General features: G+C 31.2%; 1 protein-coding gene across 3 annotated transcripts; it reads right to left on the bottom strand.

Moving 5' to 3' along the window:
- Positions 1–966: 966 nt before the first annotated feature.
- On the bottom strand, positions 967–25,322 carry LOC111704549 (solute carrier family 13 member 5). Of its 3 annotated transcripts, none has more exons than XM_023476819.1 (16): positions 25,044–25,322; positions 17,663–17,772; positions 17,425–17,574; positions 17,172–17,238; positions 16,682–16,741; positions 14,128–14,261; positions 10,399–10,483; positions 10,048–10,121; positions 9,640–9,732; positions 6,534–6,647; positions 5,735–5,821; positions 5,442–5,553; positions 4,721–4,793; positions 3,443–3,548; positions 2,448–2,498; positions 967–1,155 (listed from the first exon to the last, which is right to left on the bottom strand). In XM_023476819.1, coding segments are annotated over exons 1-16 (1,467 nt in total). In that variant the 5' UTR covers positions 25,045–25,322; the 3' UTR covers positions 967–1,005. The 3 variants fall into 3 exon arrangements, with proteins under 3 accessions (XP_023332587.1, XP_023332586.1, XP_023332588.1); XM_023476818.1 differs by having other exon boundaries at positions 16,682–16,737; positions 17,168–17,238; positions 25,044–25,321; XM_023476820.1 differs by lacking the exon at positions 25,044–25,322 and adding an exon at positions 20,261–20,542 and having other exon boundaries at positions 16,682–16,737; positions 17,168–17,238.
- Positions 25,323–25,487: the final 165 nt, after the last annotated feature.

Genomic DNA, 25,487 nt, shown 5'->3' with positions numbered 1-25,487 from the left:
GTATGTAAATTTTAATTCTAAATTACTTTAAAAGTTATTGATTTTTATTACTTTTTTGCAACATCGCACTTTAATTTCAGTAGAAGTAAATATTTCCATTTACTGTTAGCGCCGATTAAAGGATTTATATCTCTAATTGGATATTGAGATAGATGGAAATATAGATGTTACGGTAATACTATTTCTATTGGTTCAGAATAGACAACAAACACATGACTGAACCCTGATTTGATCAGACGCTAACGGAATCGGCATACAGGAGTGATCGAATAGCCATTTAACCGTCCTCCGCCATACCCTATGCATCAAAAATTGATTTGCAAAATTTTTTCATAACTATGAAGTTTAAAAAGTGAAGAAGTTTGAGTATTCTAGTGTTAGCCGTTTAAAAGATAAAAAGAAAAACCACAGGGGGTTGGAATCGTGATAGGGTCAAAGTGTCTAAGTCAAGTATGAATTAATTTAAAGAAAAAAAACTCTTGAAAAACAGTAGAATTATCTTTTTTAAAACATGGGGTTATATGGTTGGACAGTTGGTAATTTGGAAAAATTGTAAGTTTATCTCTCCTTAGTTATTGAAAATATGATAATTATAAAAAATGGCCCGGCCGTTACAAAAATGGAATATTCAGCCTTTTTTGGTTTCCAGAGGTTTTAAGATTTTTTTAAACATTATAAATAAATCTATAATTTTTATTTCTAAAAGTTGTTAGTTCATCGTCGAAAAATACTAACAATCCACCACTAGTTTATATTAAATACGATGTAAACAAAAAATGTAACTTTCCTTTTCCTTTTCTTACCTTTCCTTTTCCTTTTATTTCTATTTTTTATATTTATGTTAGAATTGGGGGAAAATATTCCCACAACCTCTATTTTTAGAGGTTTTCAAATATTTTCTCCTGAATCACTTAATTTTGTATGATTTTTGTTATTTTTCATAAATAAATGATTACTTACTTCGTACTTACTTAACTTTTCCCCAATATTTATTTAAAGCATTAGTTAAAGCATTGTACCTGAAGTCTTCATTGTACTGTGGCTAAACACAATAGCATTAGGTGCTGTAGCAACAGGTAGCATAAAAGCATAACTACAGCAGATAGCTGCTGTCATCATCATATAGATAGGATTCTCACACAGGGACACCGACATCTAGATAATTAACATTAAAGGGACTGCGACTGCTTTACAAAGGAAAATCGTTGTTTTGTATTTTTTAAAGTGTTCAATTCAATCAATTTCCTTCATTTTGTTGCATTGTAGTGTACACGGATTTTCAGGAAATTTAATGGAATTTAAAAAGATGATATTAATTATAATGAAAAAATAAAATATGCCAAGTTTTTTTTTATAGTTTATTGTCAAATATGGAAAGATTATATAGTTCATTGTCGAATGTGCAAAGTTTTCTTAGTTTAATATGAAATGTGAAAAATTAGTTCAATATCAAATGTGCAAAGTTTTTATTAGTTTAATATCAAATGGAAATGTGCAAAGGAATTGAGTCTTTGCCACAAACTCAGTTTTTGTAAAACCTTTATCTTTGCAACCTTATGATGTAAACCTTTAATATTTAAAACTTACATTATTTGATTTTATAGCACTCATAGTTTGAAATATTAACGGTCTACAACATTGGGTTGCAACGATATTGAAATTAGATAATCAGAGTTTGTGCCAAAAACTCAATTCCTTTAGTTCAATATCGAATGTGTAAAGTTTTTATTAGTTTAATATCAAATGTGCAAAATTAATTCAATAACGAATGTGCAAAGTTTTTATTAGTTTAATATCAAATGTGCAAAGTTTTTATTAGTTCAATATCGAATGTGCAAAGTTTTTATTAGTTTAATATCAAATGTGCAAAGTTTTTATTAGTTCAATATCAAATGTGCAAAGTTTTTATTAGTTCAATATCGAATGTGCAAAGTTTTTATTGGAATGTGCAAAGTTTTTATTAGTTCAATATCGAATGTGCAAAGTTTTTATTGGTTCAATATCGAATGTGCAAAGTTTTTATTAGTTCAATATCAAATGTTCAAAGTTTTTATTAGATTAATATCAAATGTAGAAAGTTTTTGTTATTTTAAAGGGACTGTAAGCAAGTGCAGCCCTCCATACAAAGATGGCAATTTACCCTTAAAAGCTTTGTCTGATCAAGTATGAATAAGTTATTATTTTTTTTTTTCATGTTAATTTTTATTTGTGGTTCCTCTGCAAAAGTGACATATGACTTTCTTGCTTCTGAGAAACCATGGAGAAATGATTAGAATTAAACACTTTCCTAATTTCAAAGGTATCGTTGTAAATCGGGTATTAATGCCATCTTTGCATGGAAGGTCACTTAAAATTACGCTTACAGTCCCTTTAATGCGGAATACAATTAAGATTTTTAATTGATTTACAAAATAAGATGTAAGATAGGGTTTTTAATTCCATGTTACCTGCATGATGATTGGTACAACAATAGTTGCTGTAGCTGTGTTGGAGGCAACCTAAATTAATATTACAATATTACAATGATGCAATATTACAATAATACAATAATACAATATTACAATAATACAATAATTCAATATTACGATGATACAATATTACAATAATACAATATTACAATAATACAATAATACAATATTACAATAATACAATAATTCAATATTACGATGATACAATATTACAATAATACAATATTACAATAATACAATAATACAATATTACAATAATACAATATTACAATGATACAATATTACAATAATACAATATTAAAATAATACAATAATACAATATTACAATAATACAATATTACAATAATACAAAACTACAAGAGTACGATTTTTCAATAATAAAATAATACAATTTGGTAAAGTGTTTAACAATACAATTTTTCACACAAAATGTTTCAATTTTAGATTATTTATTTTTTCATTTTGGTTGATCAGTGGCAAAAATAAATTTCATATCAAACTCCTTCTTTAGATTTTCTATGGAGAACTGAACCACTTGCTTTTGAATTCAAGAATTTAAATGATATTTGAAAATCTTCTGCAAAAGAAAATGAGTCTTATTTTCTAATCCCTATGTCTTTGAACCCAATGTCGGAGACATTAGATATGTTAGATCAAATAATTTAAGTTTGAAATATCTAAGGTTTGCGCCATCAGGTTGCAAAGATATAGAGATTAAAAATTTAAGTTTGTGCCAAAGAACAAATTTCTTTTAGTTTTCTTCACAAACGTTGCCAAGAAATAGGTTTTGCCACAGAGCCTGTGAAAATTTCAATTATTTTTGTTTAGATTATTGATATTTACAAACTTTTCCACTCTCATATCCGAAAATATTAACAATTTCTAATTGCAAAAAAAGCTGAAAAATTTCAGCTAAAAGTATAATTATTATTGGCGGCAAAAACGTAATTATTAAACAAATATTTATTAATTACCTCAGTAACGAATGTTACTATGAAGGAAATAAGGAGATTTATCTGCCAAACTTCTAAATCCCTTAAACTCAACAACTGCTCTGACATATAGTTCGATAGTCCAGAACTAGGGATGGTAGAATATAGATATATTGCTAAATAAACCAGAGAGTGAAATAGTAGAAAATAGATATATTGCTAAATAAACCAGAGATTAGAATAGTAGAATACAGATTTATTGCTAAATAAACCAGAGAGTGAAATAGTAGAATATAGATATATTGCTAAATAAACCAGAGATTAGAAATAGAAGAATATAGATATATTGCTAAATAAACTAGAGATATGAATAATAGAATATTTATATATTGCTAAATAAACCAGAGATAGGAATAGTAGAATATAGATTTATTGCTAAATAAACCAGAACTAGGAATATTAGAATATAGATATATTGCTAAATAAACCAGAACTAGAAATAGTAGAATAAAGATAAATTACTAAATAAACCAGAGCTATGAAATATCAAAATATAGATATATTGCTAAATAAACTAGAGGTAAAAATTGTAAAATATAGATATATTGCTAAATAAACTAGAGCTAGAAATAGTAGATTGTAGATATATTGCTAAATAAACTAGAGATATCTACATTAGAATATAGATATATTGCTAAATAAACCAGAGATAGGAATAGTAGAATACAGATATATTGCTAAATAAACTAGAACTAGGAACATTAGAATATAGATATATTGCTAAATAAACCAGAACTAGGAATAGTAGAGTATAGATATATTGCTAAATAAACTAGAAATAAAAATTGTAAAATATAGATATATTGCTAAATAAACTAGAGCTAGGAATAGTAGAATATAGATATATTGCTAAATAAACTAGAGCTAGAAATAGTAGATTATAGATATATTGCTTAATAAACTAGAGATAGAAAAAGTAGATTATAGATATATTGCTAAGTATAGAACAAGCTAAAAAAGCTTGTTGCGCCCATATAAAATTACATACAGTGGAATTTAGTTCTTCAAAACTCGGATTTCCTAGTCCCTATATCTTTGCAACCCAATGGAGTAGACCTATTTTAACTAATAATTCTGTTCAAATATTCTTAGGTTGAAATATCAAAGGTTTACACCATCAGGTTGCAAAGATACAGGGTTTAGAAAATTTGAGATTGAAGCAAAGTTTTAAATCCTTCATTAACTGAAACAAATTAAACATTCTAACAAATGCAAATATAATTGATGAAATATATGTGAAATAAGCTTTTCAAAAAGTACCTTTTAGAGGCATCTGCTAGAGCAAACCCTCCTCCTAGCAGAAGAATTACTCCCCAGGGTAGTTTCTTCTCAACTAGAATAAGATGAAAAATATTTCAATGCTAATTTGGTAAAACTTTATTTCATTTTTTTTTGTTTTAGCTACATTGCTAATCAGAGAGACACGGAATTAATTAACAATCATAAAACGACTGTACAATCTAATTATACAAATATGATGGAAGAAACGATAATCCTGCCATTTCCAAAATGTGATCTGCATTTTTTGAGCATTTAAAATTGCCAAAAATATACCTGTATGTGAAATCGCATGATTAATTCTTTATTAATTCCGGGTTTTTCTGATTATGACTGTAGCATTTCAGAAAACCCACCCGGATCCAATATTCATAGGTTTAAAGTGTTTGTAAAGTGCAATTCATTACTTGAAGAGTTGACAGCCGTGTCAAAATCATACCGTTTAAGGAGATATACCAGTTTTTCCTAGTTTCCATAAAAAAGTAATTGCCAAATTATTCATCTGAAACAAATGTAGGAAATTGGCAGAATTCAACCAGTTTCAGGAAAACTAGAATCTTTCTCATTATTGTTGCTGATAAATGTTTATAGGGTACCGTTGTAATTCTGACATGGCACACTGTGAATATATTGGTCATTTGAAATTACGTCTGGAGTCCACTTTCAGAAACCGAATTAACAATTAATAAGATGATGATGATACCTGTATGCCAGTCTAGTAGAGCTGGAGATGGTTCTTTTGTACCATACTTCTGGGGGAGAAGAAACAGAAGCCAAACGATAAATACTGCCGGGGTAGCGGTGTTAATTTTAGTCTTAAATATGTATTTTCTATCAACAACTTTTTTTTGAAAATTAAATATTGATAATTTGATACTTAAACGGCACTTTAAAATGAACTTATCAAAAATCAAAATAAACAAAAGTAGGAACTTAAAATAATCAACAAAAAGTTATTTTTTTTATTTAGCAAAAAGGCAAAATTAAATAAATTACCGGTTCGAAGAAGCTGGCCCAGCCTGTAATAAAAACAGGTTCCAGAAAGAACCAAAGTAGAACCAGAAGAATAAAGAGGATTAAAACCTAAATTACATTACATCTAAAGGGGTGCATATAAAGGATGATACTTCAGAGACGACTGTACGTAACTAATACTATCTGTTTCTTTATATTCAAGATTCCCTTCAGCTATAAACTTCATTTATTCTTTGCCTAATCATTAAATAAGCCATTAACCCTAAAAAGGCTGGGGGGTCTCAATTTATGTATAATAGCCCCTCCCTAGAAAAAGGCCTTTAAGAATAGGTATAGGGTTGAAATGCATGTTCATAGCCCAATTTCTTAAGGCCAGCTCATAGAAAAAAATTAGACCGATATAAAATAGCCTTTTATTTCTATTCATTAAAACTCACAAAATTTCACGGTGATAGTGTCAAAAATGAGAGTGCTAGGACTACAGGAAGGGGGGGGGGGGGAGGGTTAAAAAACATTTAACTTAGAACGTTATACTAAGTTAAACACATTTCTGTGTTTGAACCGGAGTCCCCACGGTCCCCGGGGTTCAATGAGTTTTGATCGGAAAAGCAAACACACACACACCCAAACAAACAAACCGGGAATTAGGGTTAAAGTTAGCTCAGACTGGACAGTGGATAAACTTGGGTCGTTGTTATGGGAAGTTTGTGTTTACCAAAATGTCCAGGAGGTTTTGTACAAGGTAGATTTTTTATTACGAGGAAAATATGCGTGGTCCAAAAAAAGGAAATATTGGGGAGAAAAAGTAAAAAAGTAAAACCTGAATTTCATGAGCGTTCATAGATCCAAGCTCCTTCTTTTTCTCTTGAAGTATAATTTTTACTTGAAGTTCACTCTCGGGGGTTGGTTGTGGTTCATGCCGGCTCACATACCTCTACATAATAATATCATTTAGATCATTAGACCATAATAAAGAATAGTATAACTTTTCAGAGTTTACAGGCTTTAGAAAGTCTACGAAGCCTAAAGAGTCTAGAGAATCTACAATTCTATAGTAAACATTTAAAGAGTCTAGAGAATCTAAAACTCTAAAGTAAACATCAAAGAGTCTAGAGAATCTAAAAATCTAAAGTAAACATCTAAAGAATCTAGAGAGTTTAGAACTCTAGAGTATACAGCTAAAAAGTCTAGTTAGTCTAGAACTCTACAGTATATAGGTAACAAGTATAGAGAGTGTAGGAACTCTAGACTCTGGTGTATATATCTAAAAAGTCTAGAGAGTCTAAGAACTCTAGACTCTAGAGCATATACCTAAAAAGTCTAGAGAGTCTAGAACTCTAGAGTATATATCTAAAAAGACTAGAGAGTCTAGAACTCTAGAGTATATATCTAAAAAGTCTAGAGAGTTTAGAACTCTAGAGTATATATCTAAAAAGTCTAGAAAGTCTAGAACTCTAGAGTATATATCTAAAAACTCTAGAGAGTCTGGAACTCTAGAGTATATATCTAAAAAGTCTAGAGAGTCTAGAACTCTAGAGTATACATCTAAAAAGTCCAGAGAGTCTAGAACTCTAGAGTATATATCTAAAATGTCTAGAGAGTCTAGAACTCTAGAGTATACATCTAAAAAGTCTAGAGAGTCTAGAACTCTAGGGTATATATCTAAAAAGTCTAGAGAGTCTAGAACTCTAGAGTATATATCTTAAAAGTCTAGAGAGTCTAAAATTCTAGAGTATACAGCTATAAAGTTTAGAGAGTCTAGAACTCTAGAGTATATATCTAAAAAGTCTAGAGAGTCTAGAACTCTAGAGTATAAAGCTAAAAAGTTTAGAGAGTCTAGAACTCTAGAGTATACATCTAAAAAGTCTAGAGCTCTAGAGTATACATCTAAAAAGTCTAGAGAGTCTAGAACTCTAGAGTATATATCTAAAAAGTCTAGAGAGTCTAGACTCTAGAGTTTATATCTAAAAAGTCTAGCTAGTCTAGAACTCTAGAGTATACAGCTAAAAAGTCTAGAGAGTCTAGAACTCTAGAGTATATATCTAAAAAGTCTAGAGAGTCTAGAACTCTAGAGTATATATCTAAAAAGTCTAGAGAGTCTAAATATTTTTGAGAGTTTAGTGAGCCTATAGAGAGTTTAGAAAGTCAAGAGTGCTTGCCAAATGAGTAACAATGGAAAACGGTGATTTCCCTTTCCATGAACGCAATTGTTCTCAGGAAACCGGGGATTTAAACCAGATATATCCGGATGCATTATCCGGGGTCTTTCTTCGCTTCGCTGACTCTACCAGATTTTTATTTCTCTCTCTCGAGTCTTTGTGGTAATTTATAGATTCTAGAATGCAAACTTTTTATTGGCTGTTTGACTTTGAAGTCTGTAGTTCATACGAAAAAAAAATCATTATCACTAATCAGTACTAATAGCAAACTAAAATATTTGTCTACTGGTTAGAAATTATGCATGTTTAAAGTTTTGTATTATAAATGCTTAAACAATTTACTTTTGCACGAGTTCCTCACGTTGTATTTTATAGAAAAGAACTTAGATATGTGAGCCACTATTGTTTTTTTTGCCAAAACATATAAAGCATTGGTATGAGGCTGTTGAATTTTATTTTACTTCTCTTACTAATGCATGCCCTCACTAGGCTAAAAGCTGGGCTTTTATATCTACTGCCTGAGTCCTTAGGCATATGATTTCAACATGTTATAGCTCTTTGGAACTAAATGAAGCAAATTGGCAAATTTCTGCAAAGAAATTTCTCGTAGATTTTCGCCTTTAAAGGGTATTAAAAACAATTTTATTTTTATTTTATTCACATTTAGGTTTTTAAAATTTTGCAAATATTTTTACATATTTGAATTTGCTGGGTTATGGGCTTTTCAAAATATGTACTTTGTCATGTTTTGCGAATTTTTTGTTTTTTGTACATTTTTGGCAAAACAACTACATAGATTTTGGAATACATATTTGGAATTAGCAAATTAGAATTTTTTCTTCAGTTTATTAAAGTAGAGTCCAAGAGCTTTTGAAAAATGTATCAAATGTTATAACTTTGTAGGGAATAGAGGGGCCAGGGGGCCACTATGAGCCCCCCCCCCCCAGTCTATTTTGAGTAAACCAGACGTTAGTTGGAATAGGGTTAACAATCGAAAACTAAAATAAAATGATAAAGGGTAAGCTCGGAAAAATATGAGTAAGCGAGTAAATGAGTGTTTGTGATAGTGTTTGAACAAGTGATCAAGTAAGTGAGTGTCGAGTAAGTGAGTGAGTAAAAACTTATGTAGGTGAGTAATTGATTAAGTAATTGTGAGTGACGAGTAAGTGCGTGACTAAGTGGTTAAGTTAGTGAATGTCGAGTAAGTTAGTGAGTTAGTGATTAAGTAAGTGAGTGTCGAGTAAGTGAGTTAGTAAGTAATTAATTAAGTGTGTGTTTCGAGTAAGAAAGTTAGTAAGTGGTTGAGTAAGTCAGTGTCGAGTAAGTAAGTGAGTAAGTGATAAAGTAATTGAGTGTCGAGTGAGTTAATAAGCGGTTAAGTAAGTAAGTGTCTAGCAAATGAGTAAGTAAGTGGTTAAGTAAGTAAGTGTCGAGTAAGTGTCGAGTAAGTGAGCAAGTAAGTGGTTAAGTAAGTAAGTGTCTAGCAAGTGAGTAAGTAAGTGGTTAAGTAAGTAAGTGTCGAGTAAGTGTCGAGTAAGTGAGCAAGTAAGTGGTTAAGTAAATAGTCTAGCAAGTGAGTAAGTAAGTGGTTAAGTAAGTAAGTGTCGAGTAAGTGTTGAGTAAGTGAGCAAGTAAGTGATTAAGTAAGTAAGTTTCGAGTAAGTGAGTAAGTAAGTGGTTAAGTAAGTAAGTGATCAAAAAGTGAGTGAGTAAATGGTTCAGTAAGTAAGTGTCCAGTAAGTGAGTAAGTAAGTGAAAATATTTGACCTCTATAACGATGAGGAGGACCCAGGCTGCGAACGTATTGAGAAGCATCAGAGGAATGTTAAATGCCAACCAGGTAGCGTAGCTGACCTCGGACTTGAAATATACATATATAGCTGACAAGTGACAGGGGACTTGAAATATGCATGTATAGCTGACAGGGGACTTGAAATATGCATATACAGTTGACAGGGGGCTTGAAATATGCAGATATAGCTGACAGGGGGCTTGAAATATATATATTTAGCTGACAGGCGACTTGAAATATACATATCTAGCTGACCTCGGACCTAAATGTACACATATAGCTAATTTGGGAGAGTATATTTATCTGGGAGTGATTTTAAGAAATACAGTAAAGGGGGAGAGATAAAATATCAATACGAGGAGAAAAGATACAATTAGTCCTACCTGTCCAAATTCTTTAGTGAGAGAGGAGACAACGACAAGGTTAGGAGGAGACCCTGTCAGTACTCCGGTACCCCCTACATAAAGGGTTGTTAATCGTTTTTAAAAACGATCAAACGATCGCTTCGTTTTTTGTTTTTTTCTACGTCGTTATGTATAAGATCGGTTCTTTTTTAGAAAAGCATAAACTTTTTTAATAGTTAAATTTTATCTATGAAAATGGGCATTTTAGGTCCTTGTGAATATAATATGACCTACAAATGGTAATATATACCATGGCCTAGATTTCTTTATGATATATATAAAAACACTAAAATTAAAAATGATCTATCGTGTTTTGAAATTGTATATTACCTATATTTGACGCATATGCCACTGAAAGGAGAAGGAAATTTCGAGATTTAGAATTTTTAAGTTTTGCCTCGAGTTCTTCATTATTCTAAATAAATAATATAATTTTTTTATTTTATTTTGTTTTTAATTTTAAGTCTTTTGGGAAGATAAAAGACCGGAAAATTAAAAATATAACAAAAAGTTTTAAAAGATAATTTCTACCCGGTTAAAAGTGACAGAAATTTTTTAAAAGTTACTCTTAGAGAAATGAGACTTCTGCAGAAGCGACTATATGAGATTCATTCAAGGGAGTGATCGCGAAAAGTGAAAGGAGGTATAGTCTAACGTCAAAAAGTATTTGATGTTGATTGCTACTAAACTTACTTCTATCTTTTGCGTCTATAAAGAGTAATTCGTTTTTCATATGGTGGTAGGCGATTATAACAATGAAGACGACTTTTTTATTTAAAGGAGGTGACTGGCAATTTATGGTAGTTGAACTGAAAATGTACTATTGGGAAGAGTTTTTTAGGATTCATTTGAGACATATAAAATGTTTTAATTATGTATAATTACTGAGTTTTAGCGCAAAGTCAACTTTTAAAATCTCTCATTTTGGTGGTTCCGTTTTGAGAATCGATTAAGTAATAATGACGACAAAAAATGTGACAAAAATTCTACAGTAAACTAATTATGAATCCTAAAAAATTGTTCAACATTACTACATTCTAAGTTCAACTACGTCATACATCGCCGATCACTCCCAAATTTGAGTTAATAAGCTTTTTTATAATATTTGTATGCATTCATGCTGTTAAAAGCTTGATATAAATAAAAAAATTGAAAGTCAAAATAATCATATTGATATAATTGCCTACCACCGAAGTATTAAAAGATCGTAACTAAGGGGCGGGGGCAAAAGAGTGCATCCCCCTCCCCCATCTATATATCTATACTCAACCGTTTTCACGTTTATTGGAAACAAACTAACAAACACCCAAACCAGCCAAATATGTATATATATATATATTATTAATCGATGACTATAAGAATAACCAATTTGAGATTAATTTCTGAAGTCAATTCCTTCCGTGTCGAAAAATGTAGCTTCATCGATAATTCAACCTTTGTGGTACGATTTTAAGATAAACTTTTTTTGTTCCTCTCCCGCTTTCTTTCCTCCAAACAGTCACAAGACAATTAAAGGCATTGAAAGTATTTTGCAAATGAAAGTTCTTGAAGTATTTCTCAGCTTATTTGACCCAGATTACAAATTCACAATAAATCCTTGGCCCCTATTCTAGATTTACTTGTATAGAATTTATAGACATAAATATGTATAAAAAGAGGCACAATTCTAAATCTAATTCTCTTTTATATTAACATTTTTCTTATTAATCGACTACTGGTGATGTTACGAGGTTGTAAAGTCCAACCAGTAACTTCACATCATATATACGGTACTTGAGATATTTTCCGAAGGCAACTTCCTAAAAGTTAAAGGATGGGTCAGATGGCCGAGCGCTGCGGGAAGAACAGGCTCGGTGGCCGAGCGCTATGGCTATGACAGACTTGGGTAGATTCCGCCAGGGAAATTGCACATTTGACAAGTTATTACTTGGTAAAAAAACCCATGGGAAGATGCCGCTTGGGAAAATCACTCTGGGAAAGTAACTAACGTCAAATAAACTTCTTCTTTATGCTGAAGTGAGTGAAAACAATTTATATAAAAGTGTACCAATCCTAATACTAATAAACAATAACATTAATATTTAATAGCTTGAAAAATGCATTGAACACTTGCATCAACCTCAAGTTTTTAGTAATCTTAATACTTTGCAGCCTGTTGCCGAATACTTTTTTCTATGTCTAGTTTAGTGATTATTATAAAAGCTTAGAAACAGTCAAACCAGGGGCGGACATAAGGATTCTGTAGGGTGGGTAAATATTTTTAATTTGGCGTAAATAACCCCAATAACCCCCCTTATGGCCGCCACTGTGTCAAACAAAGATGTATTATGCTAATTTCTATCATTTGTGAATCCTTTGAGGAAAAACAGTTTATTTTCGATTGAAGTAATGCATATGTTGCCCTATTTACAAAAGAAACATTCATCTTACGTTCTGTTTAAATTGTGAGAATTTTTCGCTGTTTGGAACGGAAGTAATTAGGTGACAAAAAGAATAGGAAAATTGAGTTATTTTTTAATTTAAATATTATTTATCCTTTTTTGGTTACATTTTAATTTCTAAACAAATATAAAATAGAACTTAGATACTGAAAAAGAGAGTGTTTGCGAAAATAGTGTTATAGGCGCAACAGATGGAAGTAAGATTAATAGCGATCAAAAGCGCGTATTTTTCGCGTTGGCCTATAGCCCCTTTCATTTTTCGCGAACACTCCCTTCAAGAACTTTAAATAATTTTTAAAAGTCCACAGATCGCAAATATATATATATTGATTGAACTTTATTCTAGTTTTTGCGTGACAAGCTTCCTCTGCGTTAAATAGTTTGAACAGGATATCATGATCAACAAATTTATCAACATCTTGGGAAATATAGTTTTTGCTTCAAGGTTTGGATTTATTATTTTTTTTCTTTTTGATAATTTCCAATATTTCAAGGATCCCTTTAAAGGGACTGTCAACGTAGATTCAAGTGAGTTGCATGTTTAATTCACTAAGGTACTCTTTAACCCTTCATCTGAGTAGAACTATCTTTATCTGGAAACGAACTAAATTTCGTCAATTAACATTATTGTGAAATCTGCTGCAAAAATCCTCTAGTTACATTTACAGAGAAACCACAATTGAAACTTAACATTTTTTTGATAGAAATCCAGGGATATCTCCATACTTGTGTTCAGTTGGATAATGTTTAGAGGATACTGTTGTGAATCGGGTAGGTAATTCTTTTAATAAAGGGTCAAATAATAGTACGTTTGTAAGTCCCTTTAACTGCTTATCTCTGCATGCTTGAACATCTTAAGAACAGATTCTAAACCTATTAATTTTGTATCCAAAGAAATGATTCATGATCAACAGTAAACTAGGTGGAAGGTACAACACTAAACTAGGTGGAAGGTACAACACTAAACTAGGTGGAAGATACAACACTAAACTAGGTGGAAGGAACAACACTAAACTAGGTGGAAGGTACAACACACAAGTTTATTTTTGGGGTTTGCCCAAGGGTTTTACCAATGAGACTTTGAAACCTTATATCGCCTCTTTTTTATATTTATCATATCATACTAAAGGTAAACTTCAATTATAAATACAACGTAATTTATCATTTTGTATCTTACGCCATTGCAGGGTGAAAAATGTTGCTAAAACTTACTAAACCATAGTTCAGCGTGAATCAAGTTTGAACTGAATTTACCCCTGGGCTGCAGAGAAATCTACAATTTGCAGAAATAACTACAGTTTTCCTATGGTGGTAGGCGATTGCATCAATAAAATGAAGGCGACTTACGATTTCAATTTTTATCTATGTCATGCTGTTAAACAGCATAGATACACAAAAACATAGAAGTCAAGAGAAGCTGTCACTTAAAATAGCTTCTCTTTGATTACTAGTAAATTTTTAATTCGAAAAAAGCGTGTTAACAATCAAAAATTTTTTAAAAAGTCGTCTTCATTATATTGATATAATCGCCTAACACTGTACTCGTAATGGAACTAAATGATTTTTCTAAAAAATGTTGAAAATTTTTGAGAAAAAACTAGATTAATAAAGTATGTACCTTTCCATCTTCCAGTTCGTCTTCCTTAGATGTATTGATCGCTTTATGGATCGCGTCAACGATCGGAACCATCATGGCGGTCGCGGCAGTGTTAGAGATCCACATGGAGAGGAACATTGCACAAAGCATGAATCCTAAAAATATTGTGAAGTTTTTAATTTGAAAGATTAAACTGATTTGGCTGGTTGGTTGGTTTTGCATTTTATAACTAGGTTTTGCATTTTCTAACTAGTAGTTAAACATGTTTATTTTATTATTTGTAGAAGCTAGGAGTATGCTTGTTTTAGATTGTGATCTAGTCTATTACATAAAGACGTTGTAAAGGAATTGGGTCTTTCCCACCAAATCTGCTTTAAAATCCCTATATCTTTGGAACCCAATGTCGTAAATCTTTAATATTTCAAACTTATATTATTCAGAATTCATAGTTTGAAATATCATAAGGTCTACGACATTTGAATCCAACGATAAAGGGATTAGAAATCAGAGTGGGTGGCCAAGACTCAATACCTTTTCGAATTTTCAATCATTAATATATATTTTTTCGAGGGAATTTATCAAGGAATCGATCTCCAAATTGGCAAGGACTATAGCAATAAGACCAATACATTTTAAATCCGGAGGGGGGGGGGGACACGTTTGGTTGTTTTTTTTTTTTTTTTGGGGGGGGACTTATTTTGTCACAATACTCATACAATTCATTTGTCTTGTGAGTCATGAGGAGAATGGACAGAATGACTAGATACTGATAATTTTTTCATTTACAAACATTGTATTGCTTAATTGTAGTTTACGTTGATTTTCAATGTTTTCTAACTACTTTTCCCGTTCATATATTTTTCCTTAAATGGATCCTGTTGCCGAATGTCGTCTTTGTTAAAGCAATTATTTCAAAGGTAAAAACTATATATTTTATAGCTTTTTTTACAAGAAATTACAACGGATTCAGGATAAATTTGATATATAAATAGATTTTAATGAACATTAATTAAAGATGTATAGGCTTACCTTAGATGTACGCAACCCACAACCCATTTAATTAAATAGGATGGTCGCTTGCGAACATCTCCACATAATTCTTTGTATTTACATATGTAACATATGTACACTTGTATATTAAGTGATCGAATTCTTGGGGGTGGTTCAATGTAGATAATTGTATATTTGTATAAATAGTTAGATAGACACAAGGTTATAATTATAACCTTGGATAGACACTACTATTTGAATTATAAACATTGATTGGATTGTACACTGCAGTACATTCCAGTTCAGATTTTTGTTTATGTTAAGGCAAGAATAGTAAAGTATTGAATCGTGAGAAAATGCACGAACAATTGTGAGTTTTTTCAAAACTCCAAATCACTGTACAATCACTGTTTTTTTAATTATGAAATAACGACAACGAAAAATAAAGAAAAATTATACAGTAATCTAATTAGATGGTTAGGAACATATTTCTCAAAAGAAATTTGTCAATAAATCAATATTAAAATCGATTATTTCATTTTCATTATTATATTGAATTTCTTATTTTCTTTGAATTTATTCGCAGATTTCTTTAAATTCTTCAAATGTCGTCTTTGCATTCATAATTCTAGAAAATCTGCAGAAAATCTTTGTGAATAATGAGAAACCAGAATAATAATAAAATAGAAACTAATAATTGAACAAGATTAGTTATTTTCGATGATAAGTTTAATTTTTATTTTCTCAACATGTTCCTATACATGACGTCTGTAGTTTATTGTAGAACTTTTTTACATTTTATGTCGTCGTTTTTTATTAATTTAAAAAAATAATTCTGAAAACGAATCCACCCCCAAAGTAGGAGTTTTGAACGTCGAATTTGCGCTTAAACTCAGGATTTACAGATCTTTAAAAAGTTTAATATGTCTCAAATGAATCCGAAAGAAGTTTTCCACAACACTTCATAATCAGTTCAATTACATTACATAGCCGGTCACTCCCTTTAAATGAAAGGTTTATGGTGTAAACTTAATATTGCTGACCCCCACTCCTAATACCCCATAGGGGGGGGGGGCAATAAATGTGATCCCACAGGAAAAATACGGCTTGATATTGAGGTTTCCAGAGGGCTTCTTAAACATATCTATATAATATATATACATGACCTATCATGACCAGTCGTTTGGGCAGCTATAATAGCTGCCCAAACGACTGGACCAAATTGGCTGAAATGTTTTGAGGGAACCCATTAATACCCTGGGAGTAACATATGCTAAAAAATTAAAAACAAAATTTTCTTGAAAAATAAAATAAAACTCTAAATTTTTTATTTTTAGAATTTCACTGGCAATTTTATCTTTAGTTTATAATGCAGCTTATACAGTAAAATACTTATACAGTACAGTATGCAGTTCAATTGAGTTAATGAAATAGAGAAATTCGTAGAATACATTTAAGTAATTTAGAAAGGGCCATTTAAAATCCTTTTGTAACAGCGCTATATTGGTCATAAGCCGTCCCTACTATGAATCAGGGATGTTTAGATTTAGAATATATCCCATTAGATTTATTGATAAATAATTACCAAGCATCAGCATTCTCTTACTGGTCCCAACTCCTTGTATTATATTGAGCGCAATTCTAAAACCATCGTAATACAATAATTGATTGAACTCATTGTAAAGCAGAAACTTGCATGGGTGCATTTGTTTTCAAATTAAGCTGGTCTTTATTATATATTAAAGGGACTGTCGTTCTAATTTCAAGTAACATTTGTGTAGGGGCGTGTTCGATTCACAATGGCACCCTTTCAACCTTTGACTGAGAAAGGATGATTGCCATATTCACATTTGTCTGGCCAAAAATTTATTATTTTTAATTGTGGATCTAGGCTGATAAAACAAAACGAAAATTGCCAGGAAACAGTACGTTAAAAAAATTACCTTGTTTACTGTTCCCCAGAAAAAGTTTTCAAGGGAGGCATTGTGAATCAAATATAGCACTCTATAAATGGAAGTTATGTCTACTGTTCCTTACTTTTTCTTTTTTTAAATGTATTTCTAAATGTTTCCTGATGTGAAGTCCGCAGTGCTCCACAGCTATTGCCATTACAAGGCCGGCCATGAACATCATGTTTGTTCCCTGAAATAATGTCGTCTTTAAAACATCAAATTAATTTACTCTTAAATAACAAAATTTAAAGAGTTTCATCATTAAATATTTCTTCATTGCAAGAAAGCAAATATTGGTAACAACTTCTGCTTGGCATTAAAAATCTTGTTGCAATAATCTGTTTTAAAAAATCAATTTGCCAATATTCTAGCCTACCTTCATATAGTTGATACAAACATCGTTGGTGCTCACCACCCCCGTCAAGGGTAGTAAAACCACAGGTAGTAAAGATGTAATTGCCAGGGGGGTACATTCACAAATCCAATATACTGCACACACCAGAATATTGTAGGCACACCACATAGCCTAAATATTTAAAAATATCATGTCATAGTAATAATAATTTTAAAATAATATTTTTAAATTTTAGAAATCTGAACAATAAAATTTTTACCTTTTCATTTTTAGGATCTGCTGTTAATGGTATAGCTATTAGAACAACAGGAGCTATTACAGAGATCCAGGATCTCCAGAACCTCAGAACCCGGAGTACAGGGTTTAACACTGAAATATAGGATTAGTACATATGAGATACAGAATACCCAGAACCCGGAGTACAGGTATAAACACTGAAATATAGGATTAGTATATATAAGATACAGGATACTCAGAACCAGGAGTAGAGGGTTAAACACTGAAATATAGGATTAGTATATATGAGACACATAATACCCAGAACCCGGAGTACAGGGTTAAACACTGAAATATAGGATTAGTATATATGAGATACAGGATAGAGTACAGGGTAAAACACTGAAATATATGATTAGTATATCAGAGATACAGGATACTCAGAACCCGGAGTAGAGGGTTAAACACTGAAATATATGATTAGTATATCAGAGATACAGGATACTCAGAACCCGGAGTACAGGGTTAAACACTGAAATATAGGATTAGTATATATGAGATACAGGTATACTCAGAACCAGGAGTAGAGGGTTAAACACTGAAATATATGATTAGTATATCAGAGTTACAGGATACTCAGAACCCGGAGTACAGGGTTAAACACTGAAATATAGGATTAGTATATATGAGATACAGGATACTCAGAACCCGGAGTACAGGTTTAAACACTGAAATATAGGATTATTATATATGGGTTGCAATTATACTCAGAACCCAGAGTACAGGGTTGAACACTGAAATATAGGATTAGTATATATGAGATACATTATACTCAGAACCCAGAGTACAGGTTTAAACACTGAAATATAGGATTATTATATATGGGTTGCAATTATACTCAGAACCCAGAGTACAGAGTTAAACACCGAAATATAGAATTAGTATATCAGAGATACAGGTATACTCAGAACTCGGAGTACAGGGTTAGACACTGAAATATAGGATTAGTATATATGAGATACAGGATACTCAGAACCCGGAGTACAGGGTTAAACACTGAAATATAAGATTAGTAAATATCAGAGATACAGGATACCCAGAACCCGGAGTACAGGGTTAAACACTGAAATATAGGATTAGTATATATCAGAGATACAGGATACTCAAAACCCGGAGTACAGGGTTAAACACTGAAATATAGGATTAGTATATATGAGATGCAGGATACTCAGAACCCGGAGTACAGGGTTAAACACTGAAATATAGGATTAGTAAATATCAGATATACAGGATACCCAGAACCCGCAGAACAGGGTTAAACACTGAAATATAGGATTAGTATATCAGGGATACAGGATACTCAGAACCCGGATTACAGGGTTAAACACTGAAATATAGGCTTAGTATATCAGAGATACAGGATACTCAGAACCACCCGGAGTACAGGGTTAAACACTGAAATATAGGATTAGTATACATGATATACAGGTTTACTCAGAACCCGGATTACAGGGTTAAACACTGAAATATAGGATTAGTATATATCAGAGATACAGGATACTCAGAACCTTGAGTACAGGGTTAAACACTAAAATATTGGATTAGTATATATCAGAGATACAGGATACTCAAAACCCGGTGTACAGGGTTAAACACTGAAATATAGGATTAGTAATTTGTATATATCAGAGATACAGGATACCCAGAACCCGCAGAACAGGGTTAAACACTGAAATATAGGATTAGTATATCAGGGATACAGGATACTCAGAATCCGGAGTACAGGGTTAAACACTGAAATATAGGATTAGTATATCAGAGACACAGGATACTCAGAACCACCTTGAGTACAGGGTTAAACACTGAAATATAGGATTAGTATATATGAGATACAGGTATACTCAGAACCCGATTACAGGGTTAAACACTGAAATATAGGATTAGTAAATATTAGAGATACAGGATACTCAGAACCCAAAGTACAGGGTTAAACACTGAAATATAGGATTAGTATATATGAGATACAGGTATACTCAGAACCCGGAGTACAGGGTTAAACACTGAAATATAGGATTAGTGTATATAAGATACAGGATACTCAGAACCCGGAGTACAGGGTTAAACACTGAAATATAGGATTAGTATATATGAGATACAGGATACTCAGAACCCGGAGTGCAGGGTTAAACACTGAAATATAAGATTAGTATATATCAGAGATTCAGGATACTTAGAACCCGGAGTACAGGGTTAAACACTGAAATATAGGATTAGTATATATGAGATACAGGATACTCAGAACCCGGAGTACAGGGTTAAACACTGAAATGTAGGTTTAGTATATCAGAGATACAGGTATACTCAGATCCCGGAGTACAGGGTTAAACACTGAAATATAGGTTTAGTATATCAGAGATTCGGGATACTCAGAACCTGGAGTACAGGTTTAGACTGTTACTAAAATTCGAATGATTCATTGTTTATAGTTACTAGTTAGTGTATTTTACAGTGTAATATTTACCGAGATAGAAGATATAAAATGTTTTTTTAAAACTTTCCCAATGAACCACTTAGTTTTATCTGTATGATAACTATGATTTATAAATAACCATTTCATTGAAATAAACAAAAAAAATTTAACCTTCCTTGCTGCTAGGCTCTGGTTCGGAATCCCAATATTTCCAATGTTCAGAATTTTTTGAACAGAAAACGTTTTCAGATTCTTTGGTTTCTAGGGCCTCTACTTGTCTGGGTTTCAAATGTTACATTGATATTTGATCTATTTCGTTTAATTTGTTGATTATAGATATTCATGTTAAACCAAATAGAATATCAAATACAATAGGTGGCAACAGAGAAATGGACCAATTATACATAACGGCACAAGTGTAAAATATAACAAGGAAACCGAATTTTTCTCCCATTAGTTAAGTTTTCTAAGATTAAATAAAAATGTGAAAAAACAGAAAATAAAGAACACATAAAATTGCACTTATTTTACTGTAAGAAAAGCCCTTTATTCTAAAATTATCACTATTATTGACAATTTTGTCGGACACAAAAACTGAATTGACACTTCTAACGTGAGAATACAGCTGTACTGCTATTGTACTAGAATCAATGTTGCCATCAATTGTACTAGAACCTATCTGTGTTAGACCATTTTTCAATAGATTTTATAATTCGCGAACAAAATTGCATTGTGTAAATTGCATGACTGCCTTAAATTTGTTGATTGATTTTGGATGAGAAAAAAATATATAAAATTGTCACTTTTTACTCCATAAATAAATGTGAAAATTTCAAAATGATAATTTTGACCCTCACTCTTAGATAGATTAAATTTTTATCTCACAAAATTTGTTGAAGTACCAAATACCGGAGCCAAGATGATTGCTTGATTCTTCAAATGTTGATGAATGATAAATTTCATTTCACAAAAGACGAATGATGCTTTAAATTTGGCTCCAGTGCTCCAACAACTTTTGTTAGATGAAAGTGTGACATTTTTTAGAGTTCTGTGCAAAGATGAAATGAACAGAAAAATTGTCGTCCGTTTAGATTTAAGACAGTCTTACCCCCGCCATTTCCTACCCACAACCCCCCCTCTCTCAAAAAAATGTAGGCAATATCGAGTATTTATAATATCTTCAATGTTTTAATCATTTTTCCTTTTTAATGTTAATTTGGATTTTAAAAAGTGTATGGAATGTTGCAATGAAAACCTATTTAAAGGGACTGGCCGGGTTTGTAGGGTAGTTAAACTGAGTATGCAGTGTTGTGGAAAACTTCTTTCGGATTCATTTGAGACATATTAAACTTTTTAAAGATCTGTAAATCCTGAGTTTGAGCGCAAATTCGACGTTCAAAACTTCTACTTAGGGGGTGGATACGTTTTCAGAATTAGTCTTTTGAAATTATTAAACAACGACGACATAAAATGTAAAAAAATTTCTACAATAAACTACAGGAACATGTTGAGAAAATAAAAATGTTTCTTATCATCGAAAATAAGTAATCTTGTTCAATTATTAGTTTCTATTTTCTGTGAAAAGTTATTTGTAGCATTTTCATAATTATAATGTTCCTTCTTTTATACTATATTATGTAGCATCAATATTAACGAGGAACGGTCAATGTTCCTCATTATGAAGCTAACAACAATTTTCTTCAATAGAAAAAAGAGAACTCGTATCCGTAGCATGTTTATGTGAAAACATGCACAAAGTTATTTATAGCATTTTCTAATAATTGATAACACACACCGTATTTATCGTATTCCTAAGTCACATTGCATACAAGCATGCTATTCTATTAAATATAATGTAGTTTTTTCTTTTGAACTGCATTCGTCAATACTTGAATATAAATCTTACATTAATTTTGGCAAGAAAAAACGAAAAAATGTATCCGTAAACTAATAGATTTCTTCTTAAATAATGTATGTACACGATACTATCGTACAAAAGTTTTTTTTGTTAAATCCATATAAACAATTTTGTAATATAACCTCGATACATTAATAAATATATAGATCTTAAAAACAGTTTCTATTTTCTCATTATTCTGGTTTCTCATTATTCACAAAGATTTTCGAAGATTTTCTATAATTTTATCGAAAAGACGACATTTGAAGAATTTGAAGAAATCTGCGAATAAATTCAAAGAAGATAAGAAATTCAATATAATAATGAAGACGAAATAATCGATTTTAGCATTGATTTATTGACAAATTTCTTTTGAGAAATATGTTCCTAACCATCTTATTAGATTACTGTATAATTTTTACTTTATTTTTCGTTGTCGTTATTTAACAATTAAGACAAAACTGATTCTGAAAACGTATCCACCTCCAAAGTAACTCAGGATTTACAGATCTTTAAAAAGTTTAATATGTTTCAACTGAATCCGAAAGAAGTTTTCCACAGCACTGCATGCTCAGTTCAACTACCTTACATAGCCGGTCACTCCCTTTAATAAAATGAATGTAGTATCAATCCTTGATTCTTTGGTTTTTCGGCCTTCTCTTCTTTTTGCATAGTCTGCCAGTGAAGCAAGCAAAAATTCGTTTTGGCTAAATACGATTTTTTTCTTTAAAAAAACCGAAAAAAAATGTTTTTGGCGTTTTTTCCGTATTTTTAACTCGGATAGAAACCTGGCCGCTAACTCTACCGCCGCAAGCTTACTGATAAAAAAAAGAAAAAAATGTTTGTTTTTATAAATACCAATTTTTCTCTCCCTCAAAAATTGAGAACAAAATTGCGATTCTTTATTATTTTTTTAATCTTTCCTGATATTGCATTTGTACTGCCGAGTTAGGATTTTTTGAATAAATGCAACAAGATTTGCTAACTCGGGTTCAGCTGCATACTGCATTTTATTCCGTTGATGTACTCCTTCGGACCTCATATTCAATACTGGCATTCAAATTCTAATGGAAACCTACCCCACTTCCCCCATTGCTAATCGTTGCTCCCCCCCCCCTATATAATATAATTTTTTACTATGACTGACGAAGTCGATATGACTTTGATTTAATAACTAGAGTCATTTAATCAAAACAAATCGCGCAGCTTAAAATATAATTTTTTAAGTTTACGTCGCTAGTCTTTTCAAAGGTTCAAACACAATAATAATTGTAACCTCAGAACCAAATTAGAGAAAACAATATTTATTATAAGCAGCCGATGAAGTTAAAATTAAAATAAAATTTTATTTTAAATTCCATAAATTGTGTGTAATGATGAACCAAAAGGGCGGGCTTATTTTACTACATTTATGCGATGTCAGGTGATGAGTGATAGAAAGATAGAATGAATTGTTTGAATTTTAATAATTTTTGTATTCATTCAAAAATTCATTAGTTTTAGTAATTTAGTTGAGCACAAATAGATTATCAAGTACAATAGGAGGCAACAAAGAAATGAACCAATTATGCACGACGTCACAAGAGTAAAATATAACAAGAAAAACAAAATTTTCTCACATTAGTTGACATGTTTTCCAAGATTCAATAATAAAGTGTAAAAACAGAAAATAAAGAACGCATATCATTACACATATTTCACTGTAAGATAAGCTCTTTATTCTTATATTATCACTATTATTAATAATTTTGTTGGACACAAAAACTGAATTGACACTTGTGACGTCAGAATACAGCTGTACTGAGAGTGAATCTATTTGGTTGAACAGAAATGTGTTGATTAAAGAATTACTTTACAGAGCTAAAAATTTTAGAATGAGATATCTTAATCTGAGTATCCAATGGACACACTTCTGATTTTCTTCTTAAACCGATCTTTCTTGGATATAGTAGAGAAAAATCAAAAACCGGTTTTTCTAAATTAGAGAGTTCCTCCCATTTATGTATATAATCTTAAATGGCGCGCAAAATTTCAAGTTTATCGGCTTCATATACGCGACTCTGATTGGTTGAATTTTATACTCTTTTCAGGATACAAGGTACAAGATTAGATTAGTCTCGATATTAAGAAAAAGAGAGGATCATGCATTAATCTCGATATCAACCATTCTAAAGTTTTCAGCTCAGGTTAGTTAAGGGAATTCGACTTCATAAAGGGTTCTAAAGACAATATTGTCAAGAAAACATCCAAATCGCAGTAAATTTTTTTATTTTCCCGAAAAAGTAGATGTACTCAATTTTATCGTCTTTTTAAATCAAAATGCGCGAATTTTTTTACGAAAACTTCGCAAAGCAGTACTTTGTTTTGAATTGCTGCAAGTGACGTTAAGGAGCTTATTGTCCCTCTGTTGAATCATGGTTGGTCAAAGGCCGTAAAAACTATAATTTCTCACGACGTGTTACTTTTGAGAATATATGAAATAAATCACTTTTTTTAAGCCTCTGTTTATATAGTTTANATGTTTATATAGTTACAAGATAGTTTTATAATTACAAGATGTTTTTTATAGTTACATGATATTTAATCAGTTACAAGATGTTTATATAGTTAAAAGATGTGTATATAGTTACAAGCTGTTCATATAGTTACAAGATGTGAATATAGTTACATGCTGTTCATATAGTTACAAGATGTTTATATAGTTACAAGATGTTGATATAGCAACAGGATGCTTATAGTGTTACAAGATGTGTATATTGTACAAGCTGTTTATATAGTTACAAGCTGTTTACATGTCAGGAATCTGTTTTTACATGAAAATTCTTATTATCAATAAAATTACTTTCTATGCATGTTCTGTTTCACAAAAAAAGTGTCTTTTTATCATTAATTTTATTTAGGGGGGGAGGGGGTGGACACAAGAAATTGTTAAATTGATATATAAATATATATATTTAGATGAAAAGAATAAAAGGTTTATGACACTAGAAAATGAAAAAATCAAGATTAAAAAGCTAAGTTCTATAGATTAGAAAAAAAATATAAAATACAACTTACTTGTAGAATTTGTTTCTCAAGATTATCCCAACTGAATTTTTCCAGAAAAAAAACACTTTTTATCACAAAACTGTAGAATGTATGGTGTTTTTATCACTTTGAAAGAGTAAAAAATGCATGTGTATCCCTGGTATCTACGCAGCTGCACAGTAGAGAGGACTCCTACCGAGCGTTGAGCTCACTAGATACTAGACTTGTTTAAAACTGTTCTCAGACCTCTTTCCAATTTCTAGTTGTGGGCCCCGAATCCAAGCACCGCAGACTTTAATCTGAAATATTCTTTGTTGATGCAGGCAATCACAACAATCATTAGTAATTCCAGAAAACTATTGAAACGGTCTGTTTAAAACCAAGATTAGTAATCATAGAAAACTATTAGAACGGACTGTTTAAAACCCAGATTAGTAATTATAGAAAACTATTAGAACGAACTGTTTAAAGCTC

Source organism: Eurytemora carolleeae, unplaced genomic scaffold, assembly GCF_000591075.1.
Source record: "Eurytemora carolleeae unplaced genomic scaffold, Eaff_2.0 scaffold321, whole genome shotgun sequence".
NCBI classification, from domain to species: Eukaryota; Metazoa; Arthropoda; class Copepoda; order Calanoida; family Temoridae; genus Eurytemora; species Eurytemora carolleeae.
The sequence above is the reverse complement of the archived record's forward strand: the minus strand, read 5'-3'. Positions and strand labels throughout refer to the sequence as shown.